Here is a 20,730-nt window from a genome sequence, read left to right as displayed (position 1 = left end):
GCCTGCCAGCACGCGTTGGCAAGATTCCCGCGGTGCTAATAAGATTTAACTCGCGAGCAACTAAAAAAAATGGATCAACAAAATATTAACTTGCGAGAACGTCAGTCCAGCATCCGGTTTTTTGAAAATCTCACTGCGGCAAACAAAAAATTGCTGTGGCTGGCAAAGGTAAAGGCAGAAGAACATGGCTATCAGTACACTTGGCAAAAGCATGGAAATGTGTTCGTTCGAAGGAGGGCGGGTGATCAAGCCATCAAAATTGAAAGTGAGAGCGACCTAGAAAAGATAAACTAGACACAAGATAGCCGTGTATAGTAGATACCACTTTACAGGATGACCGATACCACCACGATTTGTTCCTACTATGACTCAGCCTCTTTTAATCACCTCGTGGGGAATGCTTCCTTCAGTAAAAGAGGACTATCTCTTTTCCACTTGAACGCGAGAAGCTTAAGAAACAAACAAGACGAATTAGAAATCTCTTTACACAACCTGAATGTCAAGTTTGATATTTTAGCGTTCACTGAAACTTGGTTTACCGGCAAAGATGATGCTGTCTCATTTGAGGGATACAAAGTTGAAAGTGTTTACCGAGAAGATAAGAGGGGAGGAGGGGTTTCTTTGTATATTCGATACGACCTTAAGCACGATGTTATCACTGAATATTCTTTAATCTGCTGCGACTATGAGTCTCTTACTGTTAAATGCGGGCAGATGATTATAACTGTTATTTATCGTCCACTATCAGGGTGCGTGGCAAAGTTTTTTGAATTTGTTGAGAATTTATTAGATTATGCTTCGTGTTCCTGTCTAAAGCTGACTTTAATTGGTGACTTCAATATTGATATTAACTCCTCTAACCAATCATCCACAAAACTAATGGAGATTGTAGAATGTTACGGGTTTTTAAATGTTGATCTACCTACGAGAGTTACTATAGAAACTGCTACTGTAATAGATTTATGTATAACAAACTGTGATCAAAATGAAATGACGGGGGGTGTGTTAACATGGAACATAAGTGACCACCTGCCGTCTTTTTGCTTTTTTCAAAAATTCATAAATAGGTCTATGCCGGCTCCCACTATAACGTACCGACCCATCAATAACAAAACAAATCTTGATACATTTTACAGTTTGGTGTCAAATATTGATTGGGACTTTGTGTGTAATGAAAGCGATCCTGACATATCGTACAACCTTTTTTTGAACAAGATCATATCCTTATATAATCAAGCCTTCCCATTAAAAACCCTTAGAGAACATAAGAAATCAAGAAACCATGGGTGACTCCCACGCTCTATAAAAGAATAAAAGAGCGAGATATCTTGTACGATAAATTTATCAAGCTAAAAGATAAAAGTATCCTGGTCAACTGCAAAAAAATTCGAGACAAATTGAACTCGGATTTAAAAAAGGCTCGACGTGAATATTATATTAATAAATTTACGTCCATTCTAGGTGCCCCCAAGAAAATTTGGATCACTGTAAGGAATTTAATTTCAAAACCTAGTAATCCGCTTTCCTCTGAATTTGAAATAAATGGCATAAGCTATGGAGGAAAGTAGCTCTCAGATATGTTTAATGAACATTTTGTCAAATCAGGTGCACCTTCGTCTCCCCCAACCAATGACGGAAATGCCACTTCGTACATACGTCACAACATCATCAGTTCAGTTTTCTTGCGTCCAACTGATGAGGAAGAAGTACTTAACCTGACTAATGGTCTTAAAAACAGTACTGCTGCAGGGGAGGACGGTCTCAAATCGGAACCAATTAAGCATATTTCTAAACTAATATCCACTCCGCTAGCACATATATGCAACATGTCATTATTAGTAGGTCGTTTCCCAGACCGAATGAAAGCGTTATACATAAGGGCGGTGCACAAAACGTTTTCAATAATTACAGGCCAATTTCTGTGTTACCCGTTTTTTCTAAAATATTGGAACAAATAATAAATAGTCGACTAACTAGTTTTTTTACAAAGCACAAAGTAATTTCAGAACAGCAGTTCGGATTTCAAAGGAATAAATCGACGGAAATGGCACTTCTAAACATTAAAGATACAATTATAACCAATATAGAAAATAAGCACTATACTATCGGAATATTTCTTGACTTTCGAAAAGCCTTCGACTCAATTAAGCACAAACTACTGTTAACAAAGCTGAGTACCTATGGTGTAAGGGGCAAAGCGCTAGAATTAATATGCAGTTACTTAAGCTCTCGGTCACAATTTACCATCTTTAACGGCATTAAGTCTGATATTCAACAAATCGCATATGGTGTCCCACAAGGATCCATTCTAGGACCATTATTGTTTCTTGTTTATATTAATGATATTGTACAAATCTCGCATTTTGCGGACATGGTATTATTTGCAGACGACTCGAATGTTTTCTTCTCCCACAATGACCTCAGACATCTCGAAAGTGTATCAAATGATTGGTTAAACAAACTATCCACGGGGCTAGTGACAAACCAGATTGAATTGAATATTTCTAAAACCAAATATATTATTTTCAGGGCAAAAACACGGCACTTAATTATGAAATCGATATAAAATTTAATTCAAACAAATTAGAGAAAGTTGAATCCATAAAGTTCTTGGGTGTATGGTTTCACGAAAATTTATACTGGACAATTCATGTATCTAAACTATGTTTGACTCTCTCACGTTCAATCGGCATATTACATAAACTAAGACTTTTACTACCAACATGGCTTAAGCGCAAACTATACAGTGCACTTGTGCACTCTCACCTACATTACTGTTCATTGGTTTGGGGGACGACATCAAAAAGCAACCATGAAAAACTTTTAGTACTCCAAAAAAAAGCAATTCGGTCCATTGCATGCTTGTGTTATAATGATCACACGTACATTTATTTTAAGAAGTATAATTTATTCACTATCCAATAGCTAATATTGTTCAACTTCGCGAAAGTAACCTTTAATTATCTTAAAAGCAATACGGAGTCCTTTGTTACTCAATTTCCGTTAAGAGACACCCAATACAACTTGAGATGTGTGGAATATGATAGAGGCCAAATACGTACTAATTATGGGGAACAAACATTGAAGCAGCAATTAACACAACTTTTAAATATGCATCCACAAATTCTTGATATAGCAACTAAATCAAGATCTGCAAATACATTTAAAACAAGAATAAAGGATTATATTTTCAAGCATGTATAAAGTCTTGTAAAAAAATTCTGCCAGCCATTTCATTTCATTGCGTTATAAATGTACATATTTCTTGTTATTTTGTTGTGTTCTTGTGTTTCATTTGTATATGTGCTGTGTGTTCGTTACAAGAGCTGCGCCGCTCTGAAACCTGTATGGGGTACGGGACATGAGTCAGGTGTTTTAATACACCTTTTGTCCCTGCCACCCCAAAACAAAATGGCAAATAAATACAAATACAAATAAATACAAAATGTACGCATGAAGCCCAAACGAGTCCATTGAGTGGTCTAGTGTTAAGCTTCAGCATATCACTTTCATAAAATTGGCTGAATAAAGACGATACATGAGCACAGTTTTTACAGAGGACCTTCCCTTTGCTCCATCTTGACATTTTAGAAGTTGCATCTCAAGCATCAACTTAAACAGCTTATTGTTTGGTCGCACGAGATCCTTGACGGTGCATAGGCATTGATGGGTCTGCCTTAAAAAGCCAAATTTTTGAGTAATGCAGTACTTTATGCTATCAAAATTACTCCAGATCTGTTTCATTCTTGTTAGTTGAGTAATGGTAGTAACCCTGTTTCTAGTGTTCATAGTGTTGCAGATAACTGTAGAGCAACAGGACAAGAGTGAGATATGGAAATTGAAATTTGTTATTTACATTAGCTTACATATTAAATTGCTGGGGGGGGGGGGGCGGGCTTGGCAGCTTGCCAAAATAATTTGACTAGCAATGAAGAGGAGGAAAGAACTGGAAACAAAGAAAGGTTTGCCTTAGTAGTTTGTCCCAGTTCGTTACTTTGTACAAAGCAAATAGGACAGGGCTAGCAGGGCTGTGGAACATTGGCATGTAAAAGGTTCTGGGTTGACTATATCTAGCAAAGGTACTTGCACTCTCGTTCCCTGATGCACTATTTCTGTTGGCCATCTCGGAGTCTCCTTGTCGCAAGAATATGGGATCATCTTTGTAGTTTTTTGTCAAACCTGTTACATGCAAATTGATGTTTGTCTGATGTGTCTCCATGTGCATAGTAATTATATTGTCTAAAATATACTTTTTTTCAATTTAGATGCTTGCAAAGCTGTGGAGCAGTGATCGTAAAGTCAAAAAGCTTGCTCCCATTGAGAGTTTCGAAGGCCTAAAGAAGAAAGCGATCGAGGTCGGTGTCTGTAAAGAGTCACCAGATATCAAGGTAAGGTGCACCTTAATAAACACACATCAGCTTGTACACGAACTGATATTTGTCGGAAAGCTGGCTCATACTCAATTTCACTATAAGCGCGAGCAAAACCGAAACTACAAGCGCAAGCATGATACCCTGAACAACAAGTATGCGCATAGCACAAAGCTGGACACTTAAATGCATGAAGCATAGCGACTGCTAGCAGCACTGCACATGCTCTATGCGGTTTGGGCATGAAGTGCAGTATCTCACATCAACAGATCATAGAAATGCATTCTTGCTGTCGGTTTAAATTTTTTTTTTTTTTTTTTGGGGGGGGGGTTAGTTTGTGTTGTTGACGCCTTCTCGTGTTTGCAATGACTGGCTATCTTTAAAGCTCCAGTGGAATGGACAACAATCGCTGAACTGCTAAAATGTTGGTGTATGCATAACAACCAGGAGTAGTGAAGTTTAATTCTAAAGCATCTACCCAGGAATGAGTGGATGCTTTAGAATTAAACTTCACCAGCTTGCAGTACAATCCTTCCCACTTAATTCCTACATCAAGCCACCCAACCAGGTTTTTTGTAAAAATACTGTGCAGTCATTGTCGAGAAATATGCCAGAAAACTTGGGACGTCACTTGAGTTTCCTCAAAGACAATTCGCCCTGTCAAACTGCCCACGCCTCTGTGTAGTGGATGCATAATTGTGACTGACAGTTACCCCACCTACCGTACATGCCAGAGGAGGCATTGTCAGGCTTTCGTCTGCTCCCTGTACTCTGACGACATCTGAAATGGCTGCATTTTAACAGTGACCACGCCAGTGCAGACGCTTTATGTGAACAAAGACCAAAACAGTTTACTTTTCTCTGCCTGTTGGCAACACTGGAGCACCAGTGTGCAGAGTGCGTAAAATTCGTAAGGGACAGCATAAATTATCCCTAAAGCGCCCTTCGCTCGCAGAATGCCTTTGGCGGGCTCACTACTTCTCAAGCATTCCTCAGTCACCTTCTTAAAAATTCGATGGTTTCAAACAATACTAGCATCTCCCTCAAGTTGGTTCATAATGAAAAAGCATTTGTTGCCTGCAGTCCTGTCATGAAACTGTTAGTGGCTAAATGACAGTAGACATCTAAAGTCAAGAAATCTGTTCCTTCTTTCCACTTTGATTGTTACGTTTTGTGTGCATCCTTTTTGCTAAGAGTCCTTCAGTTATGACCTCTGCTATGCTTCTAGACCTAAAATAGCTAGAAGTTCTTAGTAGCCCGTATAATCAATCACACCTATGATCATGTTTAGTCACGTTTTGGGGAAATATTTGTACTCCATGTATTGTTCATCAACGAACACATCTTTGTGAAAATCGACTAAGATATGGCTTGATGGTACTGTTTCTAAAAGTAAAAGACACACAATATTGTGCGAGAAGTCTAGCAGGACTAGGAATATTACTATGCCCGAATTTTTTTACTTGATTCTATAGGCCTAGTTTACTGAAGTGAATGCCGTCACCTGATTATTCTATGCAGGTGTATCTAGAAAATGGAACTGAGGTGGATGAGGGTGCCTTTAAGTACATTGCAGATGCCCATGTCCAGGATTGCAGCACCTTTGTTGTTAGCACGACACCATGGACCTCAGGCAATAGCAGTCCTAATTATAAGAGTTTAATTATTTAGTTGCCTGGTTTGTAAATAAGAAATAGCAGCTGAATTTTGTTTTTATGTATTGGCCATTCTTGTTTATGAAAGGAATGTGGAAAGCCTTCCTGAAGGTCAGGTTGTTCCTAATAGACTAAACTGACTGTTTGTAAAAGTCTCTGAAGGCCATGTAAGTGGGAATTGCTGTAATTATTGGTTAATGCTAATTCATATGATAAAGTGCTCAGTGCTCTGTCGCTACAAGTCTACATGTCAAGGCATGTCAAAGTAAAGGAATGCAGTGCCTTTAGATATTGCAGTTGTAGTTGCTGGCACAGTAAAATCTGGTTAACTTAAAGATAATATAACAAAGCCATGCAAACTAAAAAATAAACTTGATGTGGTCCTTGCTCAACATGAGATGATCAACTCTGAGGTGCTAGGGAAAGGGTGGGAAGTTGGGCCAGTTGGTTATTCATAATATTTAAAAACTGCAATCAGACACTGACTAGGAAAATAGACAGGCACAGAACTGTGTCTCTGTCTATCTTCCTTGTCCGTGTCTCGTTGCGCTTTTTAAATATTGTGGTAGGGTACCTTGGTGCACCACTGTTTTTGATAAACAGTGACAAAATCATAGCACAGGAAGTTGTGCAGCACATTTCCATCATACAGCTGGCAACCGTTTGTTGTACAAGCAGTCTGTTACATCTGACTGGCGTTTTACGTGTGTTTTTTTTTTTTGCATTTGTGACCAAATATTATTGCTCTGTTGTTTTGTAGTTTGTAGTAAAATGTGTATGCCTTCTGCTGAGTTTGAGATTTTGGTCTGATTTAGTTTCTGTTTTTACTTGACAGTAACTGAACCAGTAGGAGGCACCTCTTACCCTGACGCAACATTTTCTGTGTCAGTAGAATTTGTCAGCTCGGCAACCTTCTGCTGAAAAAGCCTCAGTTCAACAGTCCTTACACAGTTGAGAAACGGGAAGCAACTTGACAGAAAGACGGTTCACGAACTTGTGAGGATGGTGGTGACCTCAATGGAAAAAGTTAAACAGAGGCCATCAGCTCGAGACATCAGGTGTGTGGCTGACTACATTGTGAAGATGTATGGGCAGCTTGCTGACTCACAGATGGATGATATGAATCATGCCCCAACTTCAGAAGAATTAGCTCACAAAATCCAAGCCAGATTTGAAAATACTAGGCGAGGGCTGAAAAGGACCCTTAGTGAAGCTTTGACCATGAATGATAACCAGCCTGAAAGACAGAGTCTGAAGACTGAGTATGGGTGCATCGAGTATCAGCTTGTTAACACGCCAGCTGAACGAATGGAAGAAGCTAAAGCATTCCTCCAGAGTGAAGCACTGAAGTCTCCTCAGGAGCAAGACGTTCACAAGCAAGCAGCTGAAATGGCTTTGTGTTTTCCAGAAATTAGACTGTCTGTGAACTCTATGCCTGCGTTGGAGATCAAGAAAGTGTGGCCTCTGCTTTTCAAGAGACAGCACTTTCTAGAGCACCTTGAAAGGTATATGTAGTAAGTTGGAGTAGAGCATCTTTAACAAATAAAAGAGAATCATTTCACTCATAAAATAATTCTAGTAAATTAAGTTTGATATTTTGGCAACAAGCTATCAGAAGAGCTATAATCTATTTACTGTATAACTCACCTATGTGAATCATAACACTATGTGCCCTCACAGCTCTTATTTTGTAATAATGCATTCTAATATAAGCTAATCACTCACAAACTAATCCTTATATTATGGTATTTAATTTCAAATATCTTTCTAGTCTTGCACAAGGTCCAGATTACTTACCGTAAAATCCCGAAAGATAGCCCACCTAACATGAAGAGCAGATCGGGTGCAAATATGGAGCGGGCTAACTTTTGGTGTAGAATCGAGAAGAGATTACAAATTGCTATTTTCAGGTCGTGCCCTTCCACGCTTGTGTTGGTGGCGAGGGGCAACGAAGCAAAGTTGACTAATTCCCAGTCAGCAACGTTTGCTTATATCCCGCCAGAGCTGACTAGCTGCATTTACGCCGAGGCCATCATTGATCCCAACACTACTATTACTATGAGTGGGCTCTATCTTGATGTTTAGAAAATAATATATAGAAAATGAAGCAGAAAAATAAGGGTGGGCTATCTTTCGGAGGTGAGGCATCTCTCGGGATTTTACGGTAATATTTTTTCTCTGGAATTATTGTGTTCCCCATAGTTTCTGTATTTGTATGAGGCAAGGTGTCAAAGGGCATTCACATACTTCATTTTTTTAGTTCTCTAAAATCAAATCGACCAGATGTGCTGATGGAGAACCACACCCTTTAAATTAAACTAAATATTAAACAACTTAAAAACAAAGTGCAAAATGAGTGTGGCCTAAATTCAAACTTCGTGTCTCCTGATTTGTCAGGTAGTTGAGTGGTTAGTATACCTGTTTGTTAACCAGGAGACCCGGAGTTTAAGTCTCGGCCCACCCGCATTTTGCATCCCGTTTTATAGTGGTTTGCTAATCAATTTAATTTGGTCAGTGCGGGTGATCATTTGTATGACTGGTTGGACGAGGTTTGGTAGAATTGTTTACTTCAATATTAATTCGCTATACTTTGCCACAAACTTAAAGCAAGCATTCAGATTTTTTTTTCTGGGGGGAAGGGGTGAGTTTTAGTAATTTCCATCACCTGAGGCAGTCCCTTTTTCAGTGGAAATTTAAACCTAGTGGCAGCTTACCAGCCCCCTTTACCCCGCAAAATTCCTTCTCGAGATAAAATCCTGGCTTTGTAGCAGTAGCCTACAATTATCTGACCCAAGTTGTTGACTCCAATTTGACAAAAGGACCATTTTTTTAAATTTTGCGGGCTCACTCGAAGAAGCATGAACGCGCTGTTTGCCCGCGGAGCAGCCAAGCTTCAAGTCCTGTGCACCTTCCTGCAAAGCACCTCGAAAGAGGATGGTGTTCTGGAGTGGTTCCTTAAAGCTCAACAACACACACAAGGTGGCCTGAAATCCGCTTTATCCGTCGCCCTCATCCCGATGCTTCTTTCATACTTCAAGGAAAAAATGGACTTTGTGTTCCGGGTGTATGAGGTAAGAATTTTGTTGTGAGGCCAACCTTTTCTAAAAACTAGTAGGAATTCTAAATCTTTCAAACATTTCAATGAGGCCTAAACGGAAGTTGACAGACTGAAGTTTACACAGATGCCTACCGTAAAGTATTGAGTATCTTCCTATTCCACACTAAACTCAAACTCTTTATTTCTCTCCGTTTGGAGAGGGGAGCCAGAGAAAAATGCAACTCAGTTGTTGCTTGACGAGTTTCTGCCTCCCCACAGCAGCGAAAGAGGACAGCATGCACATACACATAATGTTTTTTTCACCATCACACTTAGAGCACAAAAACAAACATTAGATGGGGGAGGGGGGAAAGGGGGAAAAGTAATCGATTTAGCCAAGTTTACAAATTCCAGCGGCACTCTCTCATAAACATGGAACATACATTTTTTTTATGGTTTCATTCAAAACTTCTACATTCAACTCACTCAGGCGATTTAAAAAACGAGGTACTTTATATTTCAACGTCTGATTTCCGTAGTTCTGGAGTGTGGCACTGACCATGCGTCTTCAGGCCCGGTTTCACAGGTAACTTCTTTCATCCTAAGGTAGGAAATAGACATGAATATATTTTCTTTTTGGCAAAAAAGATATTTTCAATGCAAGAAAAAGTTTATAATAATACTGATTTGGAATCTGTACAATATTCAATTTAATAAATAATGGACTGATTTAATAAGCGATGGAAGTGCCCACCTCCAAGTTCACAACATCTGAAAAAGTATGCACAGTATATATAAAAGTAAAATTGATTCCGATTATCTTCACACTTTGAGTGGGCCCTTGCTCAGTATTTTGCGGTATATGCGTACTGCAATCACTCCAGTTTTACAATTTAACAATCTTAGCAGCTTTACTGCGGTGCTACTTCCAAATGACAAACGTTCTACCCTGGTTTTCAGGAACAAATTATTTTAGGTGGCGATAGCCTGCGTCTGTACCAAAAGAGTTAAACTTGCTAGACATCCGTGCCATGGTACGCAGAATATACTGAGACACAGTTCAATCTCACACATAGCCTTAGCAGAAGTGGAAGTGTTCCAGTATAACACGGGGAGTCGAAGTCAAAAACGACTTGCCACACAATATAATAAAAATTCTGAGATCAGAAAGATTATTACCAGTTTTGGAAACAGATTTTACCAGCAGAACTTGTTTGATACTTGATATCATGGGGAGGCTACTGCACAGTTCGCACGAAACGGTTCCAAAGAGCAAATCCTGCTACATACTGCTACAAAAGCAAGCTCAGCAGGAAAGAATAAACACAAAATCAACAAAATATTATTTTGTGTTGAGCCTCCTTTACCAACATGCTCGTTAGGCATTTAAAAACAATATCTTGAGAATGTTTATTCCATATCTTTTTCCAAAGGGGCTGGAGGAGTTGTGGCAAGAAATAATGCCCTAGCAAAAACCAAGCTCTATGGGCCAAAAGATATGCAAAAAAAACAAACAAACAGAACTGTTACTGAACTTATTTTTCTTCTGGTAGGACTTCTGTATTTTGGTTGGAAAAAGTATCTATTGCACTTCTAACAAGCGCCCTCGTTCTTCGAGGCCACAACGGGAGTGTTACAGACTATGATGTACAGTCCAAAATATAGAGACCTAGACAATGTATGGAGTATGCGGAAAGATGACGAGACTGCTCAGCACTTCAAGGGACACTGCCGAGAATGCTTTTTTTTTTAACGGACTTGACACGCATGTCACAAGATGCATTTCCCACTAACATAAAAATAATTAGAGAACTATTTGCGGCACAAGACTTGCGTATTCCTCAGTGCCACGCACAAAAAGTGATCACTTGCCGAGAAGAATGTCCAACCCTTAGTTTAGCTCTATATTACATTCCCATTTCCTGGACCGATTATTGATGCCTTGGATGGGAGGAAGAGAGGTATCAATCATTGTTCCGGTGGCACCGATTAATTGAGGAATACTCATGAGTCTTCCTCCCGTTATTTTCATTTCAAGGAAAAATGCGTGTTTTGGCATGTGTGGTATATTCGCTATATTAAAATAGTTTTGTTATGTTGCAGTTGTCGAAGATGGGACTGATTTAGTAGTTGCATCGAGATTTAAAAGCAATAAGGTGCTTGCCAAGGCTCTGTGCTTTTACTTGCTTTCCCCATTGGTTAGACCACTTTGAACAACAATTGTTATGCTGCAAATAATTTTCTATGTTATAATTACAGTTAAAATAGTTTTTATTGCACTTTGAGGAACTGCAGTGTTTGCATCGCTTTTTACAAGGTGATTAGCTAGAGCCGGCTTCTTCAAAAGCTCAAATGTGTGCTAAAAACTTGTTTGTTTTTGCTAGAAAAACTGCTCTAAGCAGCTTTTTGTTAGTTTCACCACTGTTTATTTGATTTTGTCTGCTAATGCATGGAAACACTAGCAACTCGTGTTTCCTTCCTTTTGATACTCTCAAATTGTGATATGGTTTGACGTTGAACTGCATCATTCTTTGCTTTTAAAATACAACGAGCATCTCCAGTGAACTCGAAAACCTTCCCGCAACACCCGTCGACATCGCACTGGGTAACCCAGAGTGTCTACTTTTGTGCATCTTTCGGCATGTAGGATGCCACACTCTTTTATTTGAATCGTAGGCTACTTTATAAGCTAAGATTTGTACACCGAGTGTGGTTTTGTGCAAGGAAAGCTTTTTTTGTTTTCCTTGCACAAGTCTCGTTCCCTCCATTTTTTATTATAGTTGTGGTTCAGGTAAGAAAGATCGTAAATCATGACACACAGTTTATAAGTTCACAGTTCGCCATATGCATATCTGCTTTATTTCTACGTTACATAGTACACAAGTAATCACCAGGTGCCACCTACCATATGTGAATGCTGAGGATGCTCGCCTTTGTTTATTGGTTGAGGATAATCAGAAGTCTTTTTTTTTTTTTGAGGGTGCGCGAATACTCAATTATTCGACTGGAATAGAAAGTTCCCGGACAATTTGATTCGCGAATCAAATTTCTAGTATGTGGTCACTCAAATATTCAGTATATTCGGCCAAAGACGTGTGGTCGGCGTGGAGCTGACAAAAAAGCTGTTTTTCCTCCCGATGTAAGTGCGGTGGTGCTAGACAGACCATGCGAGAAACACGTCTTGGTCCTACCATTCCACAAAAATCTAACGCACAGGTTAGAAAAAAAAAGTAGCAAACGCCACAAACTTTATAGCACGCAGATTTACTCGCGATCGTCACACAATCCATGACCAACTCTATACTTATGACCCCTCCATCTGAGCGCTCCCTATGGAAGAGCCTGCTCCCGGCTGAGGGCCGAGTTTTACCGGCACCTAGCGAGAGGCATTTTCATTAGGTGGCACGAAAACTCGGTCCTCCTACCTAACTCCTACCTCCTCGGGTCCTTCTGTTATCCGTGGGTGCGTGCCAGCTGATCGCGCTTTCTGGTTTCAAGCGCGTTCACGCTGTAAAATGTTTTCCTCTATATAAAGGATACTGAACGAGTCCAATCCGTTAATTAGTTGTTTTTTTTTAGTTTGCACAGCCAATACTAGATGGTAATGGCTGCGCCCACGCACCGCCAATGCCGTAGAGACCAACACAACCTGGTCCAGCGCGGAAAAAGACGAAAAAAATACAGTTCTCGGCCTGGCCACGCAAAAGCGGATCATATATTGTCCTCGCTGTGCAATGTACCTGGAGGTGTCTCTCCTCTCCCTCTTTTTTTTTTTTTTTTTTTTTGCTCCGCTTTTTTAGTTGATACACAAACTCCGTTACCTATGGTCGATTGCTACCCAATTATGGGCTGGTGGCATGCGTGTGGGTTAAAGGGGCCCTGCAATCATATTTAAGCGTCTACCGTTTTGGCGGTTTCCACGTCTCTTGGGGTTCGGGCAAGCCAGCGGGCACGGAGAGAGTAACTAAATATAAGTGCATCATATGTTAACCGAACGACGCGGAGACCTCCTCCACCGACGGGGGCGACCCGCGGTACCAAAAGCGCGCGAAATGTGACGTCTTTGGTCCTGGGCTTACTACTGGTCAGAGCGGCTAAAAGCTTCGTTTTAGTCGAAATACAAAATATAAGTGGCGCGGACCGTTTCAATTATTTATAAAAGTAGTTTTTGTTTACTTCTTTAGACCAGAAAAGAAGAAAATGCAGTTTATAAAGTACGGAAAGAAGAAGTGACCCGTCGACATACCCGCCACCAAGCGGTGGAAAAGGCGGCGCATACTAGAAAGGGGTAGTGGGATCAGGTGCCAACACGGAAAGGTCCCGGATGTAAGCGGCGGCACTGCGGTCGTTTACGGACTGGGCGATCCGACCGGCTCCGAGCGTTCCGAAGGCCTTCGGCGAGCAGCTTTGTCATGCGGTATAACTGTTTCGCGGTACGGCAGCGCGAAGTGGCTCCCATTCTGAACTGATATTTACCCCGTGTTTGCTGTCGTTTGTGGCCGATGAAGTGTCATGTAGAATTAGCGTTTATTTGCACAGCAAATGCAATGAGAGCCGCTCTGGCTGCCCGCTGTATACAGCCTATACAAAAGATGCTTTCGTGGCGCCCTCTCGTGCCGTCGACTAGGAGTGCGGCAGCCGTGAGCGCTCGGATAGCTCACTACCCCTCCTCTAGTTCACGGCCACTCAAGCAACCAAGGACGTCATGAAGGAGGTTATTTTTTGCTTGTTTTTGTAATTTTAATTTGCCTATTACTTTTAAAATAAAGCGAATTTCGAGTAAAGAAAAGTTGCACTTGGTTACTACGTTCAGTGCGTTCGCGCAAATTAAAACCAGTAAAAAAGTGCTTGCAGGGCCCCTTTAAGTCGTGCCACATGATTTATGTTGTATGCTTTGTTTTATGTTTTGTTTTTAATTACTGGTAGCAAACCTCCACTGAGAGTTATCTCTTGGTTTGTTGAGTCACTTCTATTCATGCGTTACTTTTTTTATGTTTCCTTAGTGATATACCAACAAGCCAAACTTTAATTTCAGCCACTATGGATTTTGGACCTAATTATATTGATGAGTGGGATCACCTGTGGTTCTGTTTTGGTAGTTGGAGCACCATAAAAATCCTGACTAGGTTTCACGGGAGTTACTTCAGATGCAAAAGCTATTTTAGCTTCCAACGGTTCAAGATTTGAGAATGGAAAAAAATGTAAATATAAGATAACTGTCACTGTTACTATATGGCTGCCAAATTTGTTTCTAAAACAATACGTTAGTTTCACACAAAAGCTTTATTAAGTTGCAGGGCCCCCAGGTCCGCCCATTCAGGGAGCCAGCAATGTCGGTGGTGACATCCGTCTCATCCCTTTAGTGTCCCTAGTCAGTCCCTAGCGGGGAGGTGGCGCAACTCATAGATCTCTTGAATACATTTCCAGACGTGGATCAGTAAATACCCGGACGTCCTTTACCCCAACATGCTCTTTCACCCCTAATTTTCGTTCCGAATTTTGGGCAGTTAGAATATCTGGTATGGCTTGCTTCTTTCAAGCCAATGTCAGCTTTGGGAGGAAACGGCAGAGAAAGAAATGGGTTCAGTGCCTGAGTAGTGGACAGGCGTGGCGTGGCAAACATGGGTAGAGGACAATGAAAGAGATTGTTCAGCTTTTCAGTCAGAGTCACGTGGTTCATAGATGAGCTGTCGTTGCCACAGTAGGTGGGCAATTTATGTCAGTTGTGTCAAGGTTGCCTGGTCACCAGATGCAAACCGCTAACATTAAAAAAATGTTATGTAATTATTAGATTCCTCAATGTTCTGAATTGTATTGTGTATGTCCTGTCCCCTTTAAAGTAATTTTATTTGGGTTAACAACTTCCTTAAACCACACTGGCACCACTGACTTGCAGCGTCACACATCCTGGTTTCTGTGAGCTTAAGACGTTCATGATAACACTGAACCATTCATAGTATATATATATATCTGCGGGTATTTACACCTTGGCATAACAGTAACCTTTTTCACAATTGGTGCTAGCTTTATAGGAAGAAAATTGAAAATATTCATGTACTATTTATACTGCACTTTTTTTTCAGGTAGAAGCATCTTTGATGGGCAATGCCTCCTGGCCGTGGGCAGGGAGCAGTGCTTTGAGCAACTAAGCTTGCTGGAGGCAATCGAGCTCATGCTCGCCTTCTATTATTGTCTGAACATACAATACCCGAGTGAGGTTGCTGCAACGCTGGAATTCGTGCAGAGGTAAATAAAAATATCCATAAATTTCTACATTTATGTATGAGACGCGAGCACCAGTTGGATCCTCAGCACTAAAGTTTCGTTGAGATATGTAGCTTCTGAGCGAAATGCTGGCTGCCATTCTGAGGCTTGTTTACCATGTGCTCCTTTCGTAAAAACGCCCCCCCCCCCCCCCCCCCCGCTCGATTGCAGCCTCAGTCTCAGATGCACCACTGTCTTGTCTGCTTTTCATCATGTTTATTGATTTGCACAATAGAACATGAGTGATTCAGCATAATAAAATAATTGGCTTATAATGTACACCCTTCATTTACCTTTTTTATCTATCTGTTGAGTGCATGCAGGCACGTAGCCAGGATTTTGCTTCGGAGGGGGGGGGGGGGCTGCTTGCCTATGACGAAATGCTGTATGAGGGGGATGGGGAAGAGGAGGCCCCAGCAAAATGGAATATTTTGGGGAAGGGGGAAGGAGGCCCCATGCCCCCCCCCCCCCCCCCCTTGCCCCTTAGCTATGTATCTGGGTGCATGGGAACAAAGTGTAATCATGTCGGAGGGTTATGGCTCTCAGAGTATTTTGCGATTCGGAGGTTATTGAAAGTGGAGATGCAGCATCACAATATTCAGTATTTAATTTGCTCTTGAAAGGATGCCGTTTATCTTGAATTACCTGTGCATGCAAAATGGTGGACCCAAAATATGTCTCGCATATTTGGAAGTTCAACACCACTGTGCGCCAGAACCCAGAAGGGGGGGAGGAAAGCCATTCTCAGATCTCCGCCAGTCAAGCCTCACTTGCCAAATAGATTGAATGTTTGGTTAACCAAATATTAGGAATTCGATTCCTGAATCGAATTATTCGAAAGCTTATTATTCAATTCATATTTTGGCATTGGCACAGCCTTACATAAAGGCCTACCTTGTAAGCACTTTGGTGTCTAATTTTGTTTTGTTATATACTAACATAAAAGTTTAGATGCAGAAGGAAGGAGTGCCACATTTCATTTTTGTGTAGGATATTTTTTGTTATTGTGGTCCCTTAATGCAATAATTTGGCAGTAATTATAATGCAATTAAATGCAAAGGTGCAAGCAGGCTGTACAACAATGATAAAACCCGTTTGCTCTACTTACGCCGAACCCCTGGTTAGTTCAATTGGTAGAGCGCTCCACTAGTAATGGAGAGGTTCCCGGTTCGATACCAGGACCAGGCAGATTTTTTGGGTCGGGCACCGGTCACCTATGTTGTGTTTAGAGATTTGTCTTTGTCCTTTGTCCCTCTTGTTCCCCTTTTCCAGGGATTATTCTCGTCATTTGACAATACTTCTCAGTCCCAGGTACACAGCATTTCAACAATTCAAACATGCAGGTGTGTGCAACCTAGATATTTAAACACTACCTTGCTGCAGATTCTAAGAAGGCATAACAGCAGTATTACTCAACTCCACACGACCGATGTGGCACATTTCGTCACAAGGAGATAACATATTGCACTAGGCTGCTTCACAGGGTTGCTACTGACCTTGGCCATCTTGGATGCCTGTGTCCTAGTGAAACAAATGACTGCTATACATTTTACGCTACCAAGCTTATCTTTGTTTCATTACAGACAGCTAATTGGTATCAACCCAGCTGAGGGAACCCGCCAGAGTGGAAATAAAAAGAGGACATTTCATCCTGGAGTGTTAGCTGCAATGACTGCATACAAGGTCTTTCAGGAAAAGTGGAAAAAACGTAAGTGAAATTTTGATCATTTGTTTCTTGTTTTGCACTACAGAGGGGAGTGGATTTCTTTTGGGAATACGTTTGGCCATGCAGGAGTTATTTCATCTTCAAAGGCATTTTTCAGACTTCCCTTGTTAAAATAGTTCCGTAGCATAAGCCGCCAGTTAGTTTCACTGTTACAGTGCCCGCCAGAGTTAGGTTGAGTCTCCTGCACTGCACTTACGTGTAACTAATAGTTTTGAGAAATCAGGTTTATTTTGTCCTCACCGTCTGTTCGGAACCTACTAATTACATTCCAGTTTTTTTTTTTTTCAGGTTTTCTATTTTTTTTTTGTATGGACTTCAGTTATTGCTCTGAAAGGTACAGAGATTGGCTGCCATGGAAATAGCTCAGCGTTGCCCACAATTTATTTTTTTTATGAATAAAGGTTTGAACATATTTTACTTAGTACTGCATCTTTTGTGCACTTACTTGAAATTTCTAACACGTGTGTTCAAGCCCCTGTTAATCTTTGGAAGGTGCAGTTGGCATAAACTCCTGAATTTAACTTGTGTGCACATCCTAATCGCCTTCCATGGGCACTAAATATTCAATTTTCTCTACCGGCATACATTCTACACACAGTAAAAAGCTATGTTCTTTGTTTCTCGAGACACGTGTTTTGTTAAGTCACTGCATCTAGCAGTTCTCAAATTCAGCGGGCTCTGGCCGGGGCTGCAAGGTGTGGACAACGCGCCAGCTAATTTTTGGTGCTGGAGCGATTTTCGTCGTCGTGCATCACGTGGAGCGCAGTGATTGAGAGTTACGGCTTTCTGCTGTCGTAAGGTACGGACAACACGCCAGCTAAGTTTTGATGCCGGAACAATTCCCGTTGTCGTGCATCACGCGCAGTGCAGTGACAGAGTTACGGTTTTCTGCCGTCGCAAGGTACGGACAACATGCCAGCTAATTTTTGATGCCGGAACAATTCCTGTGTTCATGCATCACGGGCAATGCAGTGAATAAGAGTTACCGTTTTCTTTTGTCTTAAGTTACAGACAACACGCCAGCTAATTTTTGATGCCAGTACAATTCCCGTATGTGTGGATCACGGGCATGAGAATTACGGCTTTCTGCCATGCTTCTACGGGTCAAGTTACGGGCAAAAACCGTAGGATCTCATTACTGTCATACACGGAATACCTAGTTAATGCTGTGACCGTGATGCAACACAACGGAAATTGTACCGGCATCAAAAATTAATTGGCAATTCCAGTAATTTGACGGGATTGTTTTTTTACTGTGTAGAGTGACATCAGGTGCTTTTCTGGCACCCTGTTTGTGTTTTTATATAGTTCTGGAGCATTCAAAGAAACGTTTGACTCGCCCTGTGTTTGTTTATGATCGCGGTATCCACCGAGCCAATCCATTCATCGATGGGTGTGTTGGTTCTGTCGATGTCTTGACATGCGCTTTGGAAGTAGTTTCTTGATGCATATAACGACGGGATGGCTCGAACAACAAGAGGGATCTAACAACACGATGGGCACGTTGTTGGAGATTGCCCAAATGGGATGTAGTTTCTCGTTGGCGATGTCATGATGGATGTGTTGGAGCGATGAATGTGACGGCTGAACACGGACGTATTTGCTAGGTGGATATGATGGAACGTTTGATTTGTTGGTCCCACTCGGTAAGGTGCCACATATTAAGAGCGCCTTCTAACCTACCCACGTCTTTCTTATAACTACATTACCTGAAAAAGTTCGTCTACTTTTCCCTCGTAGTCCTCGTAGTTTACTTTCGCCGTGTTGTTATTGTCGTCTCCTTCAGCTGGGGAAAGCATTGAGTGGCCAGAAGGGTACAGACCACGACATAGGAAAAGCCACTCTGCATATTCACTCAGGTTGAAATCTTGACTTTTCCTGGACACCTATCTTTTTTATACTCTCTTTTATTTCATAAAACACTGACATATGACGCCGTAGAAAATCGTCCTTGATCTTCTGCCACTCGAGCTGGTGAAGCAAATGCAATAATTCGGTGTTTCTGCGTGTATATTGTTGTTTCAAGTGCAAGAGAAAATATTGACAGGTGGTCCCTGACATTTTTAGTGTCCGTTCGTAAGTTTTATGTTCATGGGGTGTTTTATCTTGGTTCGAACAATTAATTTTTTAAAGGGGCTGAACGAGAGTGTTTTTACCATGTATTTATCAGGCTCGGTGGACACTCGATCAGTTTATAACCGTTAGGTAAGTTAACCAATTAACAAAATATGTTAATTAACGATTTGATGGCTGACTTTAAGGGTCACGTTGCAAGTACAGTATTGAGGGCAATCACAATTAAAGGCCAGTCTAATTAAAAGAATTTCCGGAATTGTAATGATCTTTGATATCTTAATTGCTAAATTTTCACGTTTTTTAGCCCGATTTAAAAATTGCGCGCAAAAAGCCCGCCGCAAGCACTGCTCACAATACCGCTTAAATGAGTGAAGTATGGTCGCCTCAATCATATTTTTGCTTGTTTCGTTTGTGTAACCATCAAAGACACGCCCCGAGGTAGGGGTAGAGCATACGTGATTCAATTGACTACTTCACTCTTCTAAGCATCATTGTGGTCAGGGCCTGAATTACCCGTGTCACAAGTTCATTGAGTAAATATTAAAAAAAAAATCGAGAATTAATTTTCATTTTTGCCTTCCAAGAGTCGCATGATTTTTATTTTTTGCATAAATATTTCTGGCGCAATGAAAAAATACTAACAATACTAGAACGTAAACTTTTTGTTAAAGTGCACAACGCGTAATTTCCTCTGACAAAAACTGTTCAGCTCAAAAGGTTGTTTTAACATGTGTTAACAATCGGAGATGCTCTAATCTGAAAGAGTTGCGCAAAAAGCCAAATTCGTCCTTTTATTTTTCTTAAATTTAATCTTCAATAAAATTGAATTAACTAATTTTAGTACGCAAGTGTCTATGAGTTATACATAAAAACATTTACGATGTAGAAACTTGCGTTATTTATTCCTATTGCCTTCACAGCTACGCCAACCGGAAATTCAAAAAGTCGCTGAAAAAGTCGCCACACCGGAAATAGTTGGTGCAAACGGTATACCTTTGGTGTCGCTGAAGCCAAATGATACCAGGGCTGCAAGAATAGGAAGACAGAAATACCTAGAAAGTCAACCATTTCGTCGTTTACCCTGAGACTGGGTTTTTTTTTTCTAAAAACCCCCCAGTCTCAGGGTAAACGACAAAATGGTTGACCTCCACCAGCTAGCCTGTACCTTGACTCTTTTACCTAGAAAGTGTTGTCAATCAAATGCCACTAAAGAGGTACGAAGGATCAGATTTATATAGACGTCTTCCAAATAGCCGCCATGTGTTGACAGATGGAATATATCATGTCCATTAAGTTTCTATATTTAATATCCACTCTGCTCAAGTATCCACTAGAACATAAAAAAAAAGTTTGCCTTTTTTATATAATGCTAGCTGTTCTAAACATTTTGCTTTTCACGCCTGTTGAACACCAATATATTTTTTTACCATTATAACTTCTATTTCACATATTACAAGGTAAAGTTCAAATGGTTTGGACTGTCCGTTTTGACCCAAACAAATGCCAAGTGTATTTGGCTTTGTTTCAAAACATAGCGTATTAAAAATTATTCTTGAAGGGCATTTAATAAATTATAATATTGTTTTCAGATTGTACAGTGAT

The 20,730-nt window shown here is 40.6% G+C and overlaps 1 protein-coding gene and 1 non-coding gene across 2 annotated transcripts; both read left to right on the top strand.

Annotated features, from left to right (window-relative positions):
• Positions 1-7,172: 7,172 nt before the first annotated feature.
• Positions 7,173-11,189, top strand: LOC121047657. The gene is made up of 3 exons (XM_040503090.2): positions 7,173-7,530; positions 8,880-9,096; positions 11,166-11,189. Exons 1-3 carry the CDS (start codon positions 7,247-7,249, stop codon positions 11,187-11,189), a joined length of 525 nt encoding a protein of 174 aa, XP_040359024.2. The 5' UTR covers positions 7,173-7,246.
• Positions 11,190-16,441: 5,252 nt separating this feature from the next.
• Trnat-agu lies at positions 16,442-16,514 on the top strand. Its single transcript has one exon. It is a non-coding gene; the product is annotated as a tRNA-Thr (tRNA).
• The last annotated feature ends 4,216 nt before the right edge of the window (positions 16,515-20,730 follow it).

This window comes from Ixodes scapularis, unplaced genomic scaffold (genome assembly GCF_016920785.2).
Source record: "Ixodes scapularis isolate PalLabHiFi unplaced genomic scaffold, ASM1692078v2 PGA_scaffold0__279_contigs__length_252992795, whole genome shotgun sequence".
Lineage (NCBI taxonomy): Eukaryota > Metazoa > Arthropoda > Arachnida > Ixodida > Ixodidae > Ixodes > Ixodes scapularis.
Note: the sequence above shows the minus strand (reverse complement) of the source record. Positions and strands in the feature narration are given on the sequence as shown.

What these genes read in the sequence shown, in the direction of transcription:
- LOC121047657 (XM_040503090.2), top strand. Translation starts at nt 7,247, where the DNA reads ATGAATGATAACCAGCCTGAAAGACAGAGTCTGAAGACTGAGTATGGG. An exon ending in TTTCTAGAGCACCTTGAAAG is followed by an intron (nt 7,531 to 8,879) that starts GTATATGTAGTA and finishes GCTCACTCGAAG; the next exon opens with AAGCATGAACGCGCTGTTTG. An exon ending in TTGTGTTCCGGGTGTATGAG is followed by an intron (nt 9,097 to 11,165) that starts GTAAGAATTTTG and finishes GTTATGTTGCAG; the next exon opens with TTGTCGAAGATGGGACTGAT.